At 65.5% G+C, this 19,838-nt stretch overlaps 2 protein-coding genes across 6 annotated transcripts; one reads left to right on the top strand and one right to left on the bottom strand.

The window, feature by feature from the left end:
* Positions 1–1,723: 1,723 nt before the first annotated feature.
* Positions 1,724–9,845, bottom strand: HEMK1 (HemK methyltransferase family member 1). Of its 4 annotated transcripts, none has more exons than XM_070390999.1 (11): positions 9,783–9,845; positions 8,420–8,778; positions 7,792–7,883; positions 7,391–7,484; positions 4,625–4,759; positions 4,270–4,334; positions 3,963–4,012; positions 3,327–3,435; positions 2,456–2,551; positions 2,243–2,356; positions 1,724–2,102 (listed from the first exon to the last, which is right to left on the bottom strand). In XM_070390999.1, exons 2-11 carry the CDS (start codon positions 8,642–8,644, stop codon positions 2,009–2,011), a joined length of 1,074 nt encoding a protein of 357 aa, XP_070247100.1. In that variant the 5' UTR covers positions 8,645–8,778; positions 9,783–9,845; the 3' UTR covers positions 1,724–2,008. The 4 variants fall into 4 exon arrangements, with proteins under 4 accessions (XP_070247100.1, XP_070247101.1, XP_070247102.1 ...); XM_070391000.1 differs by lacking the exon at positions 9,783–9,845 and adding an exon at positions 8,878–9,197; XM_070391001.1 differs by lacking the exon at positions 9,783–9,845 and adding an exon at positions 8,908–9,197.
* A 1,628-nt stretch (positions 9,846–11,473) lies between these two features.
* Positions 11,474–19,220, top strand: CUNH3orf18 (chromosome unknown C3orf18 homolog). Of its 2 annotated transcripts, none has more exons than XM_070390996.1 (5): positions 11,474–11,685; positions 13,193–13,548; positions 15,805–15,830; positions 16,515–16,647; positions 17,992–19,220. In XM_070390996.1, exons 2-5 carry the CDS (start codon positions 13,315–13,317, stop codon positions 18,070–18,072), a joined length of 474 nt encoding a protein of 157 aa, XP_070247097.1. In that variant the 5' UTR covers positions 11,474–11,685; positions 13,193–13,314; the 3' UTR covers positions 18,073–19,220. The 2 variants fall into 2 exon arrangements, with proteins under 2 accessions (XP_070247097.1, XP_070247098.1); XM_070390997.1 differs by lacking the exon at positions 11,474–11,685 and adding an exon at positions 11,780–11,856.
* Positions 19,221–19,838: the final 618 nt, after the last annotated feature.

Here is a 19,838-nt window from a genome sequence, read left to right as displayed (position 1 = left end):
TCCCGCAGACAAACCCATGGGCAGCTGGGAGACAGCCAACTGGGCGGCTGTCAGAGGGGACAGGCTTGTCCGCCCCGAGCACGCCATCAGACCCCGGCGCCCTCTGCCCACGCAGGGCTCTGCTGGAGGGTGGAGTGGGCAGCAGACACGTCTCTCAGGGGCCACCTCGGCCTGTCCCGCCTCCAGGGCCAAAGGAGGCAGCGTCTCTGGCTCCGGCTCCAGGACGAGGCAGGGAGGGGGGTAGGGGGAGATGGGCGGTGGCCTGCTTTCCCCGGGCTGGAGCCACCAGCTGCTCTGGCCTGGACCTCAGAGCTCTGTGCCCTGGTGAGGAGGGAGAGGAGGGGCGGTGGGGAGACCCGCTGCCGGGCTGCCAGCTTCCTGTGGCTCCAGCTCCAGAGGCAGAGAAGTTGAACCCAAGACTGAAACCCCGCCTCCCCTCCCTGCAGAGTTCAGAGTCTCTGCCTGCCTGTCGGTGCCAAGCGCCAGGTGCCCGAGGACGCAGGACCCGCCTCTGCTCCCTCTGAAGCACAACACCCGTGAGAGGGTGTCCCAGGCTCACGCCCCGCCCCCCCCCCCCCCCCCCCCCCGTGAGATAAAAGCGCTTGGGCCCATTTCTCAGGCTCGGAAGCCAAGGCTGAGGGAGGTGAAGGCTTCTGCCCAAGGCCACACCGTGGGGAGGGGCGGAGGCTGGGACCTGCACCCAGGCTGGTGTGGCTCCGACATGGAGCTCCAGGTCCAAGGCCCCACCGGTGGCGGCTGGAGGCCCCGCCCTGGGCCTGTTTCCCGGGGGAGTCCAGCTTTTCGGCTTTCTGGGAAGGACGCTGTCCCAAGGGTGGCTCCTGCTTCAGTGACCTCAGCGGTCCCTACGCTGTCATCTGCATCATTATTCCTTGGCGGCCATGCTTGCCAAGGCCTTCCCTTCCCTCAGCGATGGGCCTGCGGTCAGGAGGGCGAGCTTCCGGGGAGCCAGCACCAGCCGAGGTGTGGCCCCGGCTGGGGGACAGGGGACACCAACTGCTGGTCAGGGAAGCCCACGGCACAGGAGGAGGGGAGGGCGGCGCTGGCGAGGACCCGCGGGCAGAGGCGGAGCACAGGGCACAGGAGGCCAGAGCCTCGCTCAGCTGGTCCCCGCCCAGCCTTCCCAGGTTCCTTCCGGAACAGCCATGAAGTGGAGTCCCTGCCCAGGCAGTGGGCACTCGATGCCAGCTGCACACTCCACCTAGCTGACAGAGCACAGGAGGCTGCCGCCGCCTCTGGCCCGGGAACCAGAAGAGCCAGCGTCTCAAAGTTGCTACCCAAGGTCCCACACGAGACAATCCCAGAACCCAGCATCCTGCTCCAGCAGAGAATGCTGCCACCAGCCACAGGCACCGGCAGGCCAGGCCCTTGCAGTCACCGGCAGGGAGGGGAGTGTGATGGACGAGCCTGCCTGGCTGCCAGGTCCCCCTGAACCCCCTGGTACAGGCTCACCAGCACCTGCCAACCTGCAGGTTCCCTCCAGGCCCCTGGCAGCCACGAGTCTGCACAGACCAGAGCTGCGGGGAGGTCCCTCCCAGGTCTGCAGGGAAGCGTGGGAACTCGGCCGGGTGGTGGAGGGCCCGGCATGCGAGGCCAGGAGCACCTGGGTGCCGCCCTCCACACCGTTCCCATGCCACCCTGCTGGGCGAGGGGTCAGAGGACCCACAGACCAAGGTGACAACACATCAGGCCACCATGTCCACCCTTGACACTTTATTGGCCAGCTCTCCCCGCTCCCAAGCTGTCCCACCAGAGACGCTAAGCAGCTGCACTGGCCCTGCCAGACTGGGCACCTGGGTCCCTCAGCTCTGGAGCTGGACTGGGGGTGCCCTTGCTCTTTGCTGCCCCGGGAAGCAGGAAGGACACCCCTGCCCTTCCTTTTGCCCCAAGTCTCCTAAAATGGAGAGCAGGGCACCCAGAGTCGTGGGAATGCGCCAGCACCAGCTCTGGAAGGCGCCCACCTCTCCCAGGAGCAGTCCAGGAGGAAGTGTCATCCGGGCACTCCGGCAGGCTGGGGCGCTGGCCAGGCGTCCACAGGGCAGCCACCGTGCGGCCCAGACCTCCGGATATGCAGGAACCGGGGCCTAGGACACAACAACAAGGAGCCAGTCACTGCCTGGGCCCGGGGAGGAGCAGGGAGTGGGAACAGCACCCTGTCCCCAGCCGGAGCCGATGGGCCAGTGGAAGGACCCGTGGCTGTGGGGCTCGGGGAGGGGAGCCTCACCTCCCGCAGAAGTCTCTGCGCACAGCCACGAGCTCGAGGGACAGGCCCGGCCGGCGCTGAAGCCAGCTGCCGACCAGCTCTGGGTGTCTGGGGTCCACTTCTAAGAAGAGGCTTCTACATGGGGGAGAAAAGGGCCAGCTCAGCTGGGCAGGGCGGAGTGACCACCAGGGCAGGCGCAGGACACACTGACCAGGGGACCCATCCCCTCCCTACCCGGAGTCCTTCAGGAGGCGAGGGGCCAGGGCCAGGAGGTGCACGATGACGTCCATGCCCTTCTCCCCACCGTCCAGGGCTGCGGGGTCTTCGTAGCTGAGGGGAGCAGGGGGTGAGAGCGGGACAGGCGCGCGGGAAAGTGTGCAAGAGCTGAGCAGAGCCTCCACGAGGGGCCCGTGCCCTTGCACGCTGGGCCGAGAGGACGGCTGAGGGCTCAGAGAAGGCCCCAGATGCCGGCAGCTCCAGTTCCCCCGATGGCCCACCGGCAGCGCACACCAGGCAGTGCCCCAGGCGTGAGCCTGTCTCCCCACAACAGGCTGCTCCTATTCTGGGTCTGGGGAGGCCTGGGAGCCTGGGAAGGGGAGCCAGCACCCTAACCCATGGCCACTGTCCGTGTGGGGGCTCTTGGGCTACCCCAGGCTCTCAGCCCACTGGAGAGCAGGATGGCTCAGTGCAAAGCCGGAAGTAGTTTTGGTCTCAGCTTTCCTGCCAAGTCCCCCATGACCTGGGGCAAGGCGCCTTCCCCCTCTGGGCCTCAGTCTTCTGTAAAACGAGCTCCTTCGATGCACTCTGTTCTGTCTGACATTCTGCAGTGTCACCGCTGAGCCCTCCGTGGCCCGCAAAGCTCGGCCGCCCCCTTTCAGAGGCAGGAAACTGAGCTCAGAGAGGCCAGCGGTTGTCCAGGGTCTTCAGGAAGGCAGAAGCCGAACCCAAGTGGGTCTGTGGGCTCTGGAGTGAGCTCTCTTCCACCGACAGCATCCCTCAGCCTCTCCTCCATCCCTCCCCCACCCCCACAGTGGTCCTCCAGGGCAGACCCACCCCACTCGCCCTCAGGCCGGCCCGTCACACCCCACCCCACCCCACCCCGCACCTGCGGATCTCAGGGGCCAGCTGCTCCATGTCCTGGTGGAAGACGTAGGGAGGGTTGCTGACGAGCAGGTCCATGGGGCCCCAGGGCAGAAGGTGTGCCCAGCTGCCCTCTGTGGTCACAGGGATCACAGCAGAGAATGGGAGGTAAGTGTGGAGTTCGGCCCACCACCATGCCCCTGGGTCACCCCTTTCCCCGGGGAGCCTATCTCTGGACCAGATAAGCCAGACTTGCAGGTCAGTGCCCAGAGGGGCACTCAAGTATTTCGGTCTTAAAGGATTTCTCTAGAGCTTCTGCTTATCTCTTGACAACAAAGCAGGCGCTAGATAACGCATTAGTTACAGGGATTTGGAAGATAAGAAAGACCCTAGGGCTGGTCCCCTCCAGGGTCAGGTCAGTCCAGGAGGCAACAGGGACTGGCCTGTCCTCAGCAAGGACTGGTCTAATACCCCCTGTGTGCATGCATGTGCGCACGTGTGCATGTATGTGCCTGTGCATGTGTGCACATGTATTTGCGTGTGTGTGTGTGTGTGTGAGAGAATAAGTGTTGGGAAGCCCCCAGCTCTGCAGACCGCCTCATCCACCCAGCAGCCCTGTCCGCAGGACCCCACCCCAGGGAAGCTGGGTGAGGAAAGGTACCTAAGGTCACATCGAGGGGGGCGATCCAAATCCTGTCCTGCAGCTGAAGCCTGGAGAGATGGGAAGGGCTGAGCACAGGGCAGACTCCTACCCTTGGCTACGAGGCCTGGGAGGATAAGCCCTTCCCGGGCTGTGAGACCCCTGGGCCCACGATCCACTGTATCCCCCTGGGAGCCAGCCAGGCTGCCCCAGTGCCTCCCCCTTCTCGGGAGTGGACGTCAGTGGGTTTGTTACTTGAGCAGGGGCTGAGATCAGGCCCGAGCCTGGTGCCCCGCACCCTGACCTTCCGGTCCCTGAGCCCGCCTACCTCTGGGCGTTCTCTCGGGCCAGGGAGATGGCGGCTCCTGCCTTATCCACAGCGATGACTCGGCTCTGCCCCAGGAACAAGTGAAGGGCACATGGGAGGCAGGTGCTGGGAGAGGCCAGGCCTGGGACCACAGCCTCACCAGCCCCGGCCAGAGAAGGAGGGATACCCACACCCCTCCCCTCCCTGCGCCAGGGCCAGGCCAGACAGAAGGTATGGGAGGTGGAGGCTGTGACCAGGCGGGCTGGGCTGCCCTAAGCCTGGTAGCTGCCCTTCCAGTGCTCCTGGCAGAGACGGGGGCAGGGCCAGTGAGTACCAGCCAGTCTCCTGGGAGGGGAGGGGTGCTGAGGACGCTCACCTGGGGCAGCTGGCTCAGCAGGCTGAGGGAGATGGCTCCCGACCCACAGCCCACCTCCAGGATGAGGGGGCCGCCTTGGGCTCCCACCGCACGGGGTTTCTGGGCCACCTCCTCCAGCACCCACTCGACCAGCTCCTGCAAGGCAGCGCGGTCTGGATCAGAGGAAGGGTCAGCCTGGCCCCGCGGGTCTTGGCACAGAGACCAAGCCTCCTGCTGGGTACCCACCCCCAGGAGCAGCGGTCACCTGCCCCCGGGCAGCGAGTCCGAGGCAGCAGAGCTTGGCTGGCGGCCGCCTTTCCTGTTCCAAGCCCCACTGCACCGAACAGCTATGCCCCGGGCCTGTTCCAAGCCCCGCTGCACCGAACAGGTATGCTTCCGAGGGAGATGACCTGGCTCCAGGCAGAGGCACTGCCCTCAGGTGCCCCCGGCCTGTGCCAAGCCCTGCGGAGACTCGGGTGCCGGCAGCAAACTGGGCCCACGGCGCTGGGACTGGCACCGAGCAGCTGGGGCTGTGGCCGTGGCCTGCGGTCTTGGTGGCGAGGCCGTGCGCCGAGCGGCTGGTGGGAGGCCGAGGCTGTCAGGTGGGAGGCTCTCTTGGTTTCCTGGCCGCAGACAGACCTGCTCTGGCTGGAGAATGACTCCTCAGCCCACCACACTGGCCACCACTTCACAGACACCCCAACCTCAGAGACACGAGCCACAATGTGAATGGCCGCCCGGGCAGGCTGTGAGGCTGGGACTGTGCCCGCCGCCTCTCTCTCACACACAGACCACAGGAGGGTCCTTGGCTGTGGAACCACCGGGGGTGGGGGGAGACCACACCCAAGGAGCCCTGACACTCCCTTCCTGACCCCGTGAAGGGCCTCCCTCAGCGTGAAGGAGGCCCCTGGGGGAGGCTGCGAGCCAAGCCGGTCACAGGCCCAGGCGCCTTCCCCAGGTGAACGAGGACAGAGTGGGGTGCGGACAGAGGGGCACGCAGGAGGGAGACGGGGAGCAGGCAGTGGTCGGCTCTGCCTGGAGCCACTGCCTCCTCAGGACCCCACCCCCTCAAGAGGCTGGCCCGGGCCTCAGCAGGACCTGGTGCCATGAGCACCCCTGCCAAGATCTCGTCCCTGTGGGGTGTCCATGTGGGGCGTCCCAGGGCGGTGCATTGCCTCCCTCCAGCCCATCACAGAAAGGCCCTGAGCCTCCCGCACCCCGCAGAGCCTCACGCCCAGGCCGGCGGGAACGGCTCCCCCTCCGCCTGGGCCCACCGTACACCCCGCAGGCCGGGCCCGTGCCGCCTCCCACCGCAGGGAAAACCTGGCCCGCCAGGCACCATGATCCCTCGCATGTACCCGCGCTCCCGCTGCCGCCACAGGCCACGTCCTCTCCAGTTCCTGGTAAGGCCCCCCCGGTGTGGCTTCACACTGGGGTAAACCGGGCAAGTTCTGAGAAATGTCTGTACAGTGAGGCGAGGACTTGGGCTCCCAACCACAGCCCCCCCTCTCCCCCTCCCGCTGCACAGAGCTGCTCTCTGGCCCAGACCCAGCCAGGAAAGGGGGCCACAGTGGAGCCAGAAGTCTACACTCAGACCTGGGAGGACATGACTGGGGCCAGGTCAAGCCTAAGGGGACTCAGAGGTCACCACGGTAGCTTCCCTCCCAGACCCTGACCCTTGGCAGCTTCAGGGAACCCTGAGTGACCTCCTAGCTAGAGGTCACATGCTTGGGGGAGCCACAGGGCCTCCCAAAAGCCTGCAGGTAGCAGGCCACATCCTACTCTGTCTCAGCTCCCCTTCCCGGCTCAGCCAGCCCCATGTGGGACAGGCCCATGGGATTTATGGGGCCCTGACTGGGAGTCAGGGTGTCTGAGTGCTGCCCCATGCTGCCCGCTGCTTCCCACCCCCCAACCGTGCCAGCCCTCAGCAGCCCTGTGACTTCAGCAAGGTCTGAGGTTCCTACTGTCCCCCCTGACACTGGGCAGTGAGGTGGGTCCCCGGCTGGGCAGGCAGATAAGGCCTGGTCTTTCCCAGGAATGTTTGTGTTTCTAGAAACACCCCCTTCTCAGAACTTGGCACCCTCTGGCTTCCCCCACCGGCCCCCCCAGCCCCAGCCCCTGCTCTTCCCCGGTTCCAGCTCTGCCACCTATGAGGACAGAGGGAAGCCCAAGAAGAGTCACAGGAACATCCCGGATCGGGGTGCCCGGCCAAGCGACCCTGCTGGGGCCACCTCCCCAGTCCTACCGACGTGAGGGACAGAGGTGATTGCTTCACCAGATGGTAGATCTAAAAGGACCCTCGTCTGGAGGCCCAACCCGCTCATCGTCTGGGCCCAGAGGGGGCAGTGACCTGCTGGGGTCACACGGCTGTACCAGGCCCCCAGGTCCCCAGCGAGAGCCCTCCCCACTTTTTCTCCGCCTCCCGAGAAAGAGGACATCGGTTTCCTACAGGTTCTATGGGTTGGGCAGGCCACTGGTCCAAGGGCCGACTCCCAGGGGACGACAGGCACAGGCGAGGCACTTGATAAACAGCACCAGCTGCGGTTCCCGGAGCCACCGCAAGCCCTGGTGGCAGGGGCGATGGCTTGGGATAAAAGGACAGTCAAGGAAGCCAGCCGGAGACTTCTGTCCTCTGGGCCCCATCTACCCAACCAGCCAGGACACAGAGGTTTGCCTGGAAGGATAGCAGCCATGGGGTCCCAGCGCCCTCTGGAGGAAGTCTGGGGCAAGACAAGTGTTCTGAACCCCATACTCCTCCCCAGGCGGCTGTCCTGTGGGCACACCTACCTCTGTCTCCGGCCGAGGGATGAACACTGGGGGTACCATCTTCAGATTGAGCCCACGAAAGTCCCACTCGCCAAGGACGTACTGCACAGGCATCCTGCAGAGGGGCGGGGGGTTAGAGTGCAGACCTGGGCCAGGAGGACACGCCTGGGGTCAGGGATACAGCACACTTGCGGCCGAAAGTGTAAGGTAGGGTCACGTCTCCTGGGCCCCGGGACCCTAGCCAAGGCCTTCCCTCCCTACCTTCTTCCTGTTTATTACTCTGACCCCCCTCTCATCACTCCCTCATCCCAAACACCTCCCTAGCCCTTGGACACTCCTTCTCCCTGATCGTGAACTTGGGGCTGGGGGGAGCGGAAGCCCTGCCCCTTACGGAGCCCTCGGGCCAGCCCAGGGGTGCTCACCTTTGCAGTCTGCGGCTACTCAGCTCCTGGACGCACTGTAGCTGCCCGGGGGTCAGGGGCTTCAACCGAAGTCCCGGCCTCAGGCTCTGAAACTGTGCCACAGAGAATGTGAGTGGCTGGCTCCCCTGGTCCAGAGGCCCTGGCCCAGGTTCCTTATGTGGACAATGCCTATGGGCCCCACCCTGGCCATCCCTGGCCAGTGAGGCTGGCACACATCATAAGAGTTTGTTGGATGTACGAGTTAAGTATCCGCCTAAGGCAGTGGTCAGCAAACTGTGGCTCGAGAGCCACATGCGGCTCGTTGGCCCCTTCAGTGTGCCTCTTCCACAAAATACCGACTTCTGCACATGGGCCACAAAGTTTCAATCGCACTGTACGTGCGCGCCCGCACGTGGTATTTTGTGGAAGAGCCACACTCAAGAGGCCAAAGAGCGGCATGTGGCTCATGAGCTGCGGTTTGCCGACCACGGGCCTAAGGCATTCCTCCAGAAAAATAGCGTCACCCTCAGATCAGCACTCTCAGTGGGGCCAAGAAGCCCGGAAGTCCCTTCCCCCAGGTCCCCCTCCCCCCACTCCCCTTCTCCCCAAGGTGCTCTGGCCCCCCCCACTGGACATCACTGCACTTAACTGTTTTGGCTCCAAGGACATGAGCCACGATGTACTCACTGGATTCCCGGGCCTCGGGGATGCCCCTCTTCTCAAAGACCGCCGTCCACTGGCTGACCAGCTCTGTGGCACTCAACCCAGCCTGAGGCTGGTGGGGTCGCCAGGAACTGAAGGCCCGGCACCAAGTGCCTCCCCGCCTCCCGGGGCCAGACAGGAGGGCCCGCAGCATTCCACCCCAAAGCTCCATGTCTCCGGGAAGGCTCCCCCGAGCACGCCCAAGCCCCCACGTCGTCCTTGCGATGTCAGCTGCCGAGGCTGGTCACTGGCCCCGCTGGGGGAGAGGCAGAGGTCACGGCTCTGGCCTTCAGGCGTGCTGCCCACCTGGCGGGGGGAAGGAGAACCAGTCCAGCTGCTGAGCCCCATGCCCCCCCCCCCCCCCCCGACCTGCTGCCGGGCAAGGGCTCGCTCTGGCGCTGTCACCTCCGAGACTCCATTTTGAGCCTCCCCCACCTATTCGGTCCTTCTGGTCTTGGCCAGTGATGTTCCTTCACGCTGTTAGCGGAGGTGGGTTGAACCCACAGCTCAGCCCCTGCTGATATACAGGCCAGGGCCCGGGCATGGGTGTTGGACAAATCTGTGTGACCCAGAGTAGGTGGCCTTGGGGAAAAGCATCATTTCCGGGTCTCCGTTTCCTTGTCCATCACATGGGGGAGATAACACCAATTTTATGACCAGCGGTGTGTTAGTCCCTGAATGTCAAGGGTCTGGGAGCCAGCCCAGCAGTCAGAAGGGACTCGATGTTATATGCTCTGGGGGGGGGGGGGGGGGGGGGGAGCGGGGGGGGGGGTGCCTTTGCGGGACTCTGCTTTTGCTATTTTGCCTGGACTGTCATAGATTTGGACGCGAAAATGCCACGCCCCCCAATTCAACCCATAACCCTACATGGCGGCATGACTTGCCAGCTAACATGCTGACAATTTCTGCTCATTTTGCACTTGAGTTGCACAAACCCTTCACGGAAGGTGTTGAGTCAGTGATACCCTTTCCTTTCACACGGACCAAGGTCCCGACAAGCTCCACCGAGCCTGTCCTGGGTGCGCATCTGCAGAGCAGGCGGGAGCAAAGGAGGCTCCGCGAGGCGGGTTGGGGGAAGCTGTCCCGGGCAAGACGCAAACCCAGGGCCCCGGCCTGTCCACCGAGCGCCGCGGAGGCCGAAGCCAGGGGCCCAGCTTCCCTCTCGCTCCCGCACCGCAAAGTCCATGATGCGGGCAAGTCGCCTCCCCAGGCCCATTTCCCCTTATGCACACGGGGCTGGGGTGAGGTTCTCCCAGGTGTTGCAGCCCGGGCACCCCCCGCCCCTCCCGACCCCCACCTCCAGCGCATACCTGCGCGAAGGGATACCCGACCCGCCCGCCGGCCCCGAGAGAAGGCCCGGGGACCGGATCCCGGAAGTGCGGGCCCGCGGTGCACACCCTCCGACGCCCGGCTTCCGGGTCGGCGCAGCAGAGAAAGGGATCGGGCGGACCCGGTCGCCCAGCTCCAGGGTTCCTAGCGCCAACCGAGTAGCACCCGAGAGTCCCCTGCGGGCGGTGAACCCCCCCTCCCACTGCACCCGCGGGCCCCCGAGCGGGAAAGTGCACGGCTGTGTGCGGGGTTGCTCCGTGGGGGGCCGACCTCCCGGAAACACGGCTCCAGCCCGCGGTGACTGCTCCGAGCTGGCATGTGGGTACCGGGCCCGGCGGGAGGTAGCCAGTCCGAAAGGAGGCATGTCATCAGCCGGTCCTGGGTTCGAGAGTTGGTGCTAAGTCCAGGGGCGTGGTCTAGCAGAGCCAATGGGCAGGTAGAGCTGCACCTGTGCGGGTCCCAGTGTTGAGGCGGGTACCACTTTGGAGGGCGAGGGAGTGAACTGAGCCATGCGGGGGCGGGGGCGAGGGCGGGGGCAGGTGACAACCGAACCCCAGGGCGGCTCTAGTTCCTCTCGCTCCCGCTTTAGGGTTGGAAGCAGGAGACCAGGGCTTGAACCGCGTCGTGAGGCTTTGCCCAGGTGCCCGGCCCTCCATGTCCAGGTGCCCGGCCCTCCATGTCCAGGTGCCCGGCCCTCCATGTCCAGGTGCCCGGCTCTCCATGTCCAGGTGCCTGGCTCTCCATGGGCCTCAGTTGCTCCTGTGAAATTCACGGCAGTGTCCCGCAGTGTGTCCGGCCAACGCCCCCTCCCCTCCCCAGAATCTGTTATTAACGAGATCACTGTTCACCAAACTAGTGAACATGCAGTTCCCCGGGCTCCGTCCCGGCCCCGGGGAGCCGCCGGGAATCAATAGTTGTAACAAATTACTTCGACGATCCCCCATAAATTCCTTTGAAAACCTGAGGATTCGAAGGTATCTGAAGGGCGGCGTGGCTCAGTAGTTGAGCATCGACCTATGAGCCAGGAGGCCACGGTTCGATTCCTGGTCAGGGCTCGTGCCAGGGTTGCGGGCTGGATCCACAGCGTGGGGCGTGCAGGAGGCAGCTGATTCTCTCTCATCACTGATGTTTCTAACTGTCTCTCCCTCTCCCTTCAAATCAATAAACATAACTAAGAAAAGAAGGTATCTGAAGGCCTCTCCCTGAGCTGAGCTGATCGCGCCCTAGATGGAGGCTATTGTGAGGGGTACACGTGGGCCGGCTGGGTCGGGGTGCCCAGCACTTCCACTCCGATCATCACACCACCCCTCTCCCCAAGCGCAGCGCCCGCCTGCGTGTGGAGCGCGAGTCTGTCCTGGCGGAGGTGGATCCGGGCTGGCCCAGGGCCAGAGCTCCGGCCCAAGAAGGGCCTGGTCACCCACGGTACCCGCGGGACTCCTGCTGAGGCCACGGGAGTGAGGGGTGGTGTCGGAGAACTACCACCTGGCTCCCGCTGGGGGCGGAGCCTTATCCGAGCGACAGGCGAGCCGACCAGTGGCGAACGGGATCTGGGCCTGGCAGCCAATCGGAATTCTGTGGGCGGTGCCGGCGGGGGGAGGGAGGAGGCGCTGGAGCATCACGGATCCGCCAGGCTGCTCGCTGGACCCCGCCCCCCGCGGAGGGTCCTGCCCTGCCCTCCCGGCCCGGCTGGCGGAGCGCGCGCTCGCGGCTGCGGGCGGTGAGGCGCCGGCTCAGCCCGGGCGCGGAGCGAGCAGGGACGGCGGACCTCTGGTCGGACCCGCCGCCCGTCACCCCAGGCCCGGGGGTTCCCCCGCCTGGTCCTGCCTGTGGCCACCACCCCTAGGCTCTCCGAGAGGCTGAGCTGCGCGTCCCGGAGAGGATTAGGTAAGCGCTGAGGCCGCCGCTTCAGCAGGAACGGAGGAATCACGGATGGCGGAGGCGGGATGGGCACTGGGTCAGGGAGGACTGAGGACCGTGGTGGAGAGCGGAATGCGGTTCTCGGAGGTCGCGACCCCTTTCATCCCGGCTTCTCGTGCCCTTTAGCCCCCAACAATGGTGAGCAAGGCCTTTTCTCTCCTTTGGACACAGGAGTAAATGAGCCCCAGAGTCAGGGTTAGGGGTCTGGCCCAAGGTCACTCCTGGGGTCAATGGCAGAGCCAGGAAAGGACCTGGGGCTCCTGACCTGCCCAGCCTCGATGGAGGGAGAGGGCAGGGCGTGAGAGGAGCGAGCCTCTCCCACTCTATGTCCGTCTGCCAGCCGTGCCCCTTCCTAAGGGACCAGCACGGGTGTGTGCAAACCTCACACACCCATCGCCTGCCCGGGGGAGGCACCCAGTAGAGCCAGGAGCAAGCACGGGGGTCTGTGTGCAGCTGTGTGCTGTGCACCCCTCTTCTCCCCAGCCTGGCTGGGACCCCTTCCCACCCTGCCTTACCCAGGCCCCCCCCCCTGGCCTGGGAAGGCCTCAGCCCCATCCTGGGCTGGCACCTCGCCCACCCTCTGGTCCCAAGGGAGAGGGAAGGGGAGGAGAAGGCACCTCGGAGCGAAAGCTCCATCCGTGCTCGGAAGGCGCGCTCCCTGGCCTTTCTCCTTGTCCCTGGCAGCCACTAGCTCCCCTGCAGGGGGTCAGTGACCCCAAGAGCCTGCCAGAGGGCATGACTGTAGCTTCTTTCCCTCCTGCCTCCTGGTCTCCCTGTGCCTGTCCCCACCCCCACTCCACACACAGCCTGGGCCACACCGTGAGCTGGGTCCGGGGGCTTCTGTGACTTCCCTGTTGGCCTGAGGGCGAAGGTCTGACATTGACTGGGTGCTGAGCTCCTTCCTCTCCAGGGACTGGTTCACTCTGGCATTTCCATGACCCTCTGGCCCTGGGAGGGAGGGGGAAGGGGAGGAGAAGGCACATCGTAGGTTCAGAAACAGACACAGGTGGTGACTTGTCTGGGATGTTCCGGTCAAGTGGCTGAGCTGGAATTTAAAGCCAGGCCCGTCTGACCCTTGGGCAAGTGTTTCCTCCAGAAAAGGAAAAAACTGTAGTGTTTCTTTCTTAAAGCAGGAGATGAAGAGGGAGGGGACGGGAGAGAGGAGGGAGGGGGAGAGGGGGTATTATGCAGGGGAGACACTTTCTCTTCAAACCTCCTGCTACCTGCTACCTACAATGCTTCTGAGTGAGAGTGCGCTCCCCATGGCCATCTCCCCCACAAAGAGGGGCAAGGCTTTGTCGCCACGTCCTCAAGCCCCTGGGAGCTGCAGCTATATAAAGCACGTGTCCGATGTCCCCTGAACTTGACCTTGTCCTCCAACCTGCATTTCCCTGGTGCCTTCAGAACTTAGGGGGCTTCCTCTCACCACTGAGTCCCATCCGCAGCCTCATGTTTTTTACTCTTTCCTTTCCAGCATCCAGGGAAGCAGGGAGGCCCCTTATGCAAGGAGGTGGCCGCCTACATGCGTAGCCGGGCCACAGGCTGGGACACTCCTGATGTCAGAAGGGAGTGGCCACAGGCAGTCTCGACGTCAGCATGAATTCCAGGCTCCTGTCGGCCAGGGACTGGCTCAGCACCCGCCCGCCCACCTCTGAGCCTAACCTGGAGCCCGCCACAGACGGGCCCGCCTCCGAGCCCACCGCCCTTGGCCCAGAAGCCACCAGCTTTAACGACACCAGGGTGCCTGGTGTGGGCAGCGGCGCAGCCGGCGTGGGCACGATGCTCCTGTCCTTTGGGATCATCACGGTGATCGGCTTGGCCGTGGCCATGGTGAGAGCCGGGCGGCTGGGCTGTCCCGTGACCTTCCGTTTGAGGAGGGGTCAGGTTCGGATCGTAGAGAATCTGATCGAAGACAGTTGTCTGTTCACGATCATGCAGTCCTCCCCCTCCCTGGGCATCTGTCCACTGGGGCCCAGGGACCAGAGAGGCCGCCTCCAAGCGGAAGAACCGGAGAAGGTCTGAGAAACGCATGGTGCTTTGAGCTGGGCCACGAAGGCCACACAGGAGGAGGGAGGGTGTTTTCCGGGTGGAGGTTCCTGGGGGGCAGAGTTTGGAGGCGGAAGGTTCTGTGAGCAGCGAGCAGCCCAGGTGGCCGATGAGGGTGGGGGCTACAGGAGTCTCGGAGTCTGGGCGGAGGCTCTGCGAACAGGCCCCGGGCGTGTTCATTCATTCATCCACTGGCACCTGCCCTGGATCAGCAGTCAGCACCCCACAGGGACTGGGCTCGGGGTGGGGGGCACCTTTCCAGGCTGGGTGGTCAGGACAACCGAGGAGGCCACCTCAGAGCTGAGGCCTCCGGGCGGAGCCTGGCCCACGTCACGGGAAAGGCAGAGGGGCAGACATGAGGATGGAGGCTGCTGGGGGGGCGGGCGCTGCAGGGTCCCCCCTGGTGCACAGGGTGCTGCCAGCGCTGGCATCTGCACCTGGAATCTGAGCTTTTTTTTTTTTTAACCCTCACCCAAGGATGTTTTTCCACTGATTTTTAGAGAGAGTGGAAGAGAAAGGGAGAGACAGAAAGCAACATCAACGTGAGAGAAACACATCAATTGGTTGCCTCCCACATGAGCCCTGACCAGGGCCCGGTCTGGGGAGGAGCCTGCATCGAGGTATCTGCCCTTGACCGGAATCGAACCCAGGACCCTTCGGTCCGTAGGCTGACGCTCTATCCCCTGAGCCACACCAGCTAGGGCGAAGGTCTGAGCTTTTTCTCTGAGACGATACAGGGACACTCAGAGCGTCCTGAGGGATCACTGGAGATTGTGCAGGCTGAGGCCAGGCAGGGCGGGTCCCCTGAGGTCCCCCAGCGGCCTGGCAGCGGTGGCTCCTGCCCACGCCCCTCTCAGGCTCCGGTGGCCTCAGCTCAGGACGTTGCTCTGACACACAGGCTGCAGATGGTGCGTCCGTGGCCAGGTTGCCATATGGCCCCACGGGCCCCGGATCACAGCCAGGGAGTGAGTGCCGGCCAGCAAGAGGGCCGGACGCGACACCCAGAGCGAGGCGGGCTGAGCAGTGTCTCGGGGTGGGCGGGGCAGAGCGCCAGCGCTTCCCCTTGGCACCCACATGCGGTTAAACAGCCGGAGACACCCCAGCTTCAGGGGCCAAGCAGGACCTAGAACCTGCCCTTGTAATTTTCCACGGAAGATTGTTATCCCGGACCTTGGGAGAAGTCCCTTGCCCTGGGTCCTGGAGGAACATCGCAGGGCCAGGGGGACAGCCTTCTTGCCAAAGCCGAGAGGTAGGGGGGGTTACGGGCAGAGGCATGGAGGGCAGGACACAGCTCCTGGGCACCAGGAGACAGGCCCATAGATGTTCCCTGAGCACTGCTTCCTCTCCATCATGCCAGCCTCAGCCCTGCCATGCTGGGTGCCAGGAGGAACGGGTCAGAGCCAGGCTGTGTCCCACTGGAGGGCTTCCTGGAGGAGGGGGGCTGCTGCTGGACAGTGAGGTTTGTTTTTTTAACATGTTTTTATTCATTTCAAAGAGGAAGGAAGAGAGATAGATAGAAACATCAGTGATGAGAGAGAGTCATTGGTTGGCTGCCTCCTGCACGCCCCGCACTGGGGATCGAGCCGGCAACCTGGGCATGTGCCCTGACCAGGAATCGAACCGTGACCTCCTGGTTCACAGGTCGATGCTCAACCACTGAGCCACGCCGACTGGGCCTGTCTCCTGTCCTCTTCGCTCACTGGGCCTGGACGAAGTGGGGGGAGGGGTGTGCTGAAGTGATGCCCTCCCCCTTCAGCCCTGAGGAGTCCCAGGCAGGCGCCCAGTGCCTGGAGCCGCGGGCAGTGCGGGCAGCGGTGGGCCTACCAGCCGCCTGGGAAGACCAGTCGAGCCCACCTTTGCCCGCACTGCTCCTCCAGGGCATGTCGGCCTCTCACGCACCTCAAAGGGAGACACAGGTGCAGGAGGCGTGTGTCCTGGGGTGGGGTCCTGAGGACTTGGGGACCCACGGTCTCCCGTTCGCCAGCCTCAGCATGTCCCCTGCCCCGAGGCCACTGCTAATCAGGGCCCCTTCTCTTGCAGGTCCTGTACATCAGGAAGAAGAGGAGGTAACTCCTCCCCGCCTCCCAGCACTCCAGCCCATGGCGGTGCGGGCGGCTGCAGGGCATGTGGGTGGGAAAGGGGAGCCCTCACCAGGGGACCCCCCCCCCAACCCCCCCACCCCCCCCACCCCCCACCCCCCCCACCCCCCCCCCCACCCCCCCCACCCCCCCACCCCCCCCACCCCCCCCCACCCCCCCCCCCCCCGCCATCAGCGCCGGCGCTCCCTGGTCAGGGAGTCAGGGCAAGGGTAGAGAGGGGAGAGGGAGGCCACTTTCTCCGCAGGAAGGTGGAGCCCTCTCCCTGGGATCTCACACTGGCCAGGCAGGTGTGACCCTGGGATGGGGGCAGGGGGGGGGGGGGGAGAGAAACGGGGAGGTGGGGATTACCTCCAGCCAACTGCCCAGCCACCCGTGCCAGGCCCCGTGCCCGGCTGCTCTGAGCTAACTGCCACGGGCCCTCCCCCACCCGCCGCCCAGCAGCTGTGGGTGGCACAGGCCGGGCCTAGGCAGTCCCCCGGGACCCACAGGTGACGCTCTGACACGGTGCCTCCCAGGCTGGCGCAGGGGAAATGGCGGGCTCCTCGCGTGGCTGTGAGCTGTGGCTCAGCTGGCCAGCCGGCAGGGCCTGCGGTGGGAGGGGAGGGCCTGCCGTGTCCCAAGCAGCCTCTCCCCCTCCCCGCCTCCCCCCAGGCTGGAGAAGCTACGCCACCAGCTCATGCCCATGTACAACTTCGACCCCACGGAGGAGCAAGATGAGCTGGAGCAGGAGCTGCTGGAGCACGGCCGGGACGCCGCCGCCGCCGCGCAGGCCCCGCAGGGCAAGGTGGGCGCTGCCCGGCTCCCCAGCCCGCGCCCGTCCATGACCCCCCCTCCCCGCCCCCACCTCCCTCTTCCTTCCTCGTGCACCTTCCAGCACCTGCCAGGAGGCTGGAGGCAGCTGTTCGGGGAGGCGGGGGGGGGGGGGGGGGGGGACGTTGTCAGGTTTGTTGAGAAATCGGCAGAATTGCTCCGTGGCCCACACCCCTCCGTGCAAGGCCAGGCCGGGGCAGCCCGGGGACCCGCCAGGCCCTGCAAGGAGCCCCCTGGCCACTCAGAACCCAGTCTGCTCCTCTGGGAATGCGAATCTCCGCTCCTTCCCCTGTGCCAGGGGCAGCTGGCAGAGCAGGAGGGGCCCGGGGCAGATGCTGGGGACGGGCCTGGCCCCTCTGCTCCCGGAGAGCCGAGGTCCTAAGTGGGGGCGGTTGGGTCCCCGGGGGCAGCGCAGCTCTGAGTAGACTGATGGGTCCCTAGTAACGGACAGACCCCAGGCCGGTGGGTCTCGCCTCCTACGTCCACAGGGCGGGGCCTGTGTGGTCTTCCTGCCAAGTCATGGGCTGCCCGGCCGCTTGCCCTCAGGCCCCAAACCCCAAGGCCACAGCAGCAGGAGGAGGCCTGGTCCCCCCATGGAGGCCCTTTGCATCCCTCCTCCCTGACCCACAGGCTGCGGGGAGGGTCTGGCCCTACCAGAGGCAGAATTAGGGGACTGGACCCAGGCAAAGCCCGGCTGGGGGTCCAGAGGCGCCCGGGTTTGGCCACCAGTCCCGGTCACCGCGCTCAGGACACGTTGCCCTGGGGATCGTCAAGAAATGGGGCTGAGATCGCAGTCGCCGGCCCATGGGACTCCTGAGCTGTGACAGCTGTTTTCTTTTTTTCTTTTCTTTTTTTAAAATATTTTTACTGATTTCAGAGAGGAAGGGAGAGAGAGAGAGAGAGAGAGAGAGAGAAGCATCAAAGATCGGCTGCCTCCTGCATGCCCCCCACTGGGGATCGAGCCCACAGCCTGGGCATGTGCCCTGACCAGGAATGGAGCCGTGACCTCCTGGTTCCTAGGTTGACGCTCAGGCACTGCGCCAGCTGCTTTCTGTGCAGCCGCCACTGGGCCTGCGCTGGGCTGGGCTGTGAGGTGAGCCCTGCTCCCAGGAGCCGTGGCTCATGCATCATTAACCAGCCCCGGCCCGGGTGCTGCTGCCAGGCCACTGGGCATGGCCTGGGGAGGGGCCATCTGCGCCAGGCCTGGTTTCTAGGCTGAGCTGGCAGGGAGGCCTGGGCAGTGGCGGGGAGTGGGGCTGCCGGGCCAGAGAGCGCGTGGCCTTGGCCGAGGCCCCTGATGCCCTGACTCTCTCCGCAGACCACCCTCCCGGCCCAGGGCCCGGTGCAGAGGCCCAGCCGGCTGGTCTTCACCGACGTAGCCAACGCCATCCACGCGTGAGCGATCCGGGGACGGGCCTGGAACCTGCTGCCACCGGCCTCAGCACCCACAGAGCTGCCTGCGCTCAGACCTGCCCGCCAAAGGCCCAGCCGCGAGGCTCCACCTGCTGACTCCAGGCTGGGCACCTGGCCTCCGCCGTCCCCTGATGGGAGGCCCAGCGCCCTCTGTCAGGAAGGCCGAGAGCCACTGCCGGCTCCTGTGTTTTGCCCAGACCCCTCACACCTGGTCTGCTGCTCTCCGTGGAGGAAGTGGGGAGACGGGGAGAGGAGGGGAGAAGGGAGGGGAGAGGTGACCGCCCCGGTGTGGGGACAGTGTGGGTGGCACCCAGGGACGGAGCTGACACTGCCCCGCGGGCGAGGGAGCCAGGAGGGCCGCTCCCGCCCACAGTAGGTCCCTGTCGCAGAGCGTCCAGGAGCCGGCCAAACGGACGAAGCTGAAGGGGAGGGGAGGTGGGGGCATAGGCGGGGCCAGACCTGCTGGAAGGCCTCGTGCAGGTGCAGGAACGTGCCTATGCCAGGGGCCAGAGGCAGACCCGCTGTTTGGCTCCACCCTCAGGCTGCCCAGCCCCCCAGGGTGTGGGGAGCGCAGGGCACGCCACCTCTGCCCTCCACGCTCAGGGCTGAAGGAAGGGGGGGAGCAGGGCAAGGGGTTAGCGGCCCCCATCTCTTCACTGGGCGCTGAGGACGGCCCTGCCTGTGGTGTGCGGGGCCTGGGGCTGGGCATCTGTTGGTCCTAGAGCCGCGGTCACGGCTGCGGCCAGTGGGGGGTTCTGACCGCCTGAAGGGGGGTGGGGTCATGCCCCCCCCCACCCATGGTCCACCTCAGGGATTCTACCAGGCAAGCCAGACTCCAGGGGCCGGGCACGCACAGGCCTGGGCACACACAGCAGCCGCCCGTGCCCGCCTCGCCCACTGCCTGCCTCGCCTCCACGTCATTGTCCTCCGCTGGCTGGAGGGGCGCGGGGGCGGCGTACAGATCTGTCGGGCAAATTGCACGTGTCAGGATTGTGGGGGCCTGGGGGGCCTGTGGGGACGATTCGGGAAGGAGCCCCCCAGACGCTATAAATAGGGTGTCACTTGCGCTCGAGGCTGGAATTGGCCTCATCTTCCCGCGAGAGCATTAAAGACGCTGCAGGACGTTTCCTTGGAGAGTGAGCCTGTGACTCGGGGTGACCCCGGGAAGGGGGGCTGGGGGTGGGATAGACGCGTGGACCCGGGCTACGGGGCATCAGGGTGTTTTCCTCCATCTGCCTGAGGAGAGGCCCTGGCCCTGCGTCCGGGGCTGCCCTGGGCCTCACGCGTCCGCTGTGGACGGTGCCACGCCGCCAGCGCCAGAGGAGGGAGGGCTGCGTCCGGGGCCAGGGCGGGTGTGGGCCTCAGGACACCAAGGGAGCAAGAGCACGCACTTCCCTGAGCGAGGGCGGCGGGGAGCCAGGCGGGGGGGAGGGGGCTCGCCTGCAGGGCCAGAGGGTTTGGGGGAGAAGGACACAGGTGACCAGCCACGCCGGCGTCCTCAGGACGGTCCCACTTTTACCATTTAGGTCCCACCACCCGGAGCCCAGTGACCCGAGCCTCCCGGGGACACTGAGCCTTCAGGCTGCCGGGAATGGAACTCAGGGGGGAGCCCCGGTTCCAGGGCGGAGGCCTGGGCTGGAGGGGGGTCTCCAGGGGAGGGGGAGAGGGAGGGCCCCCAGCACCCCGGGGCCACCCCACTGGGCAGACAGCTGGCCTGTCCGTGACAGCCATGGTCTAGGGAGGGCTCTGCCT

This window comes from Myotis yumanensis, unplaced genomic scaffold (genome assembly GCF_028538775.1).
Source record: "Myotis yumanensis isolate MYYU_CA2020_CCGP unplaced genomic scaffold, mMyoYum1.0.hap1 SCAF_14, whole genome shotgun sequence".
Classification (NCBI taxonomy): Eukaryota; Metazoa; Chordata; class Mammalia; order Chiroptera; family Vespertilionidae; genus Myotis; species Myotis yumanensis.
The sequence above is the reverse complement of the archived record's forward strand: the minus strand, read 5'-3'. Positions and strand labels throughout refer to the sequence as shown.

Coding starts and splice junctions, on each gene's coding strand:
- HEMK1 (XM_070390999.1), bottom strand. CDS start 8,644: ATGGAGCTTTGGGGTGGAATGCTGCGGGCCCTCCTGTCTGGCCCCGGG. Junction 3,436..3,962: donor CCCCCTCGATGTGACCTTAG/GTACCTTTCCTC, acceptor CTGTGACCACAG/AGGGCAGCTGGGCACACCTT. Junction 2,552..3,326: donor CTGGCCCCTGAGATCCGCAG/GTGCGGGGTGGG, acceptor TGCTCCCCTCAG/CTACGAAGACCCCGCAGCCC.
- CUNH3orf18 (XM_070390996.1), top strand. CDS start 13,315: ATGAATTCCAGGCTCCTGTCGGCCAGGGACTGGCTCAGCACCCGCCCG. Junction 13,549..15,804: donor TCGGCTTGGCCGTGGCCATG/GTGAGAGCCGGG, acceptor CTTCTCTTGCAG/GTCCTGTACATCAGGAAGAA. Junction 15,831..16,514: donor TACATCAGGAAGAAGAGGAG/GTAACTCCTCCC, acceptor GCCTCCCCCCAG/GCTGGAGAAGCTACGCCACC.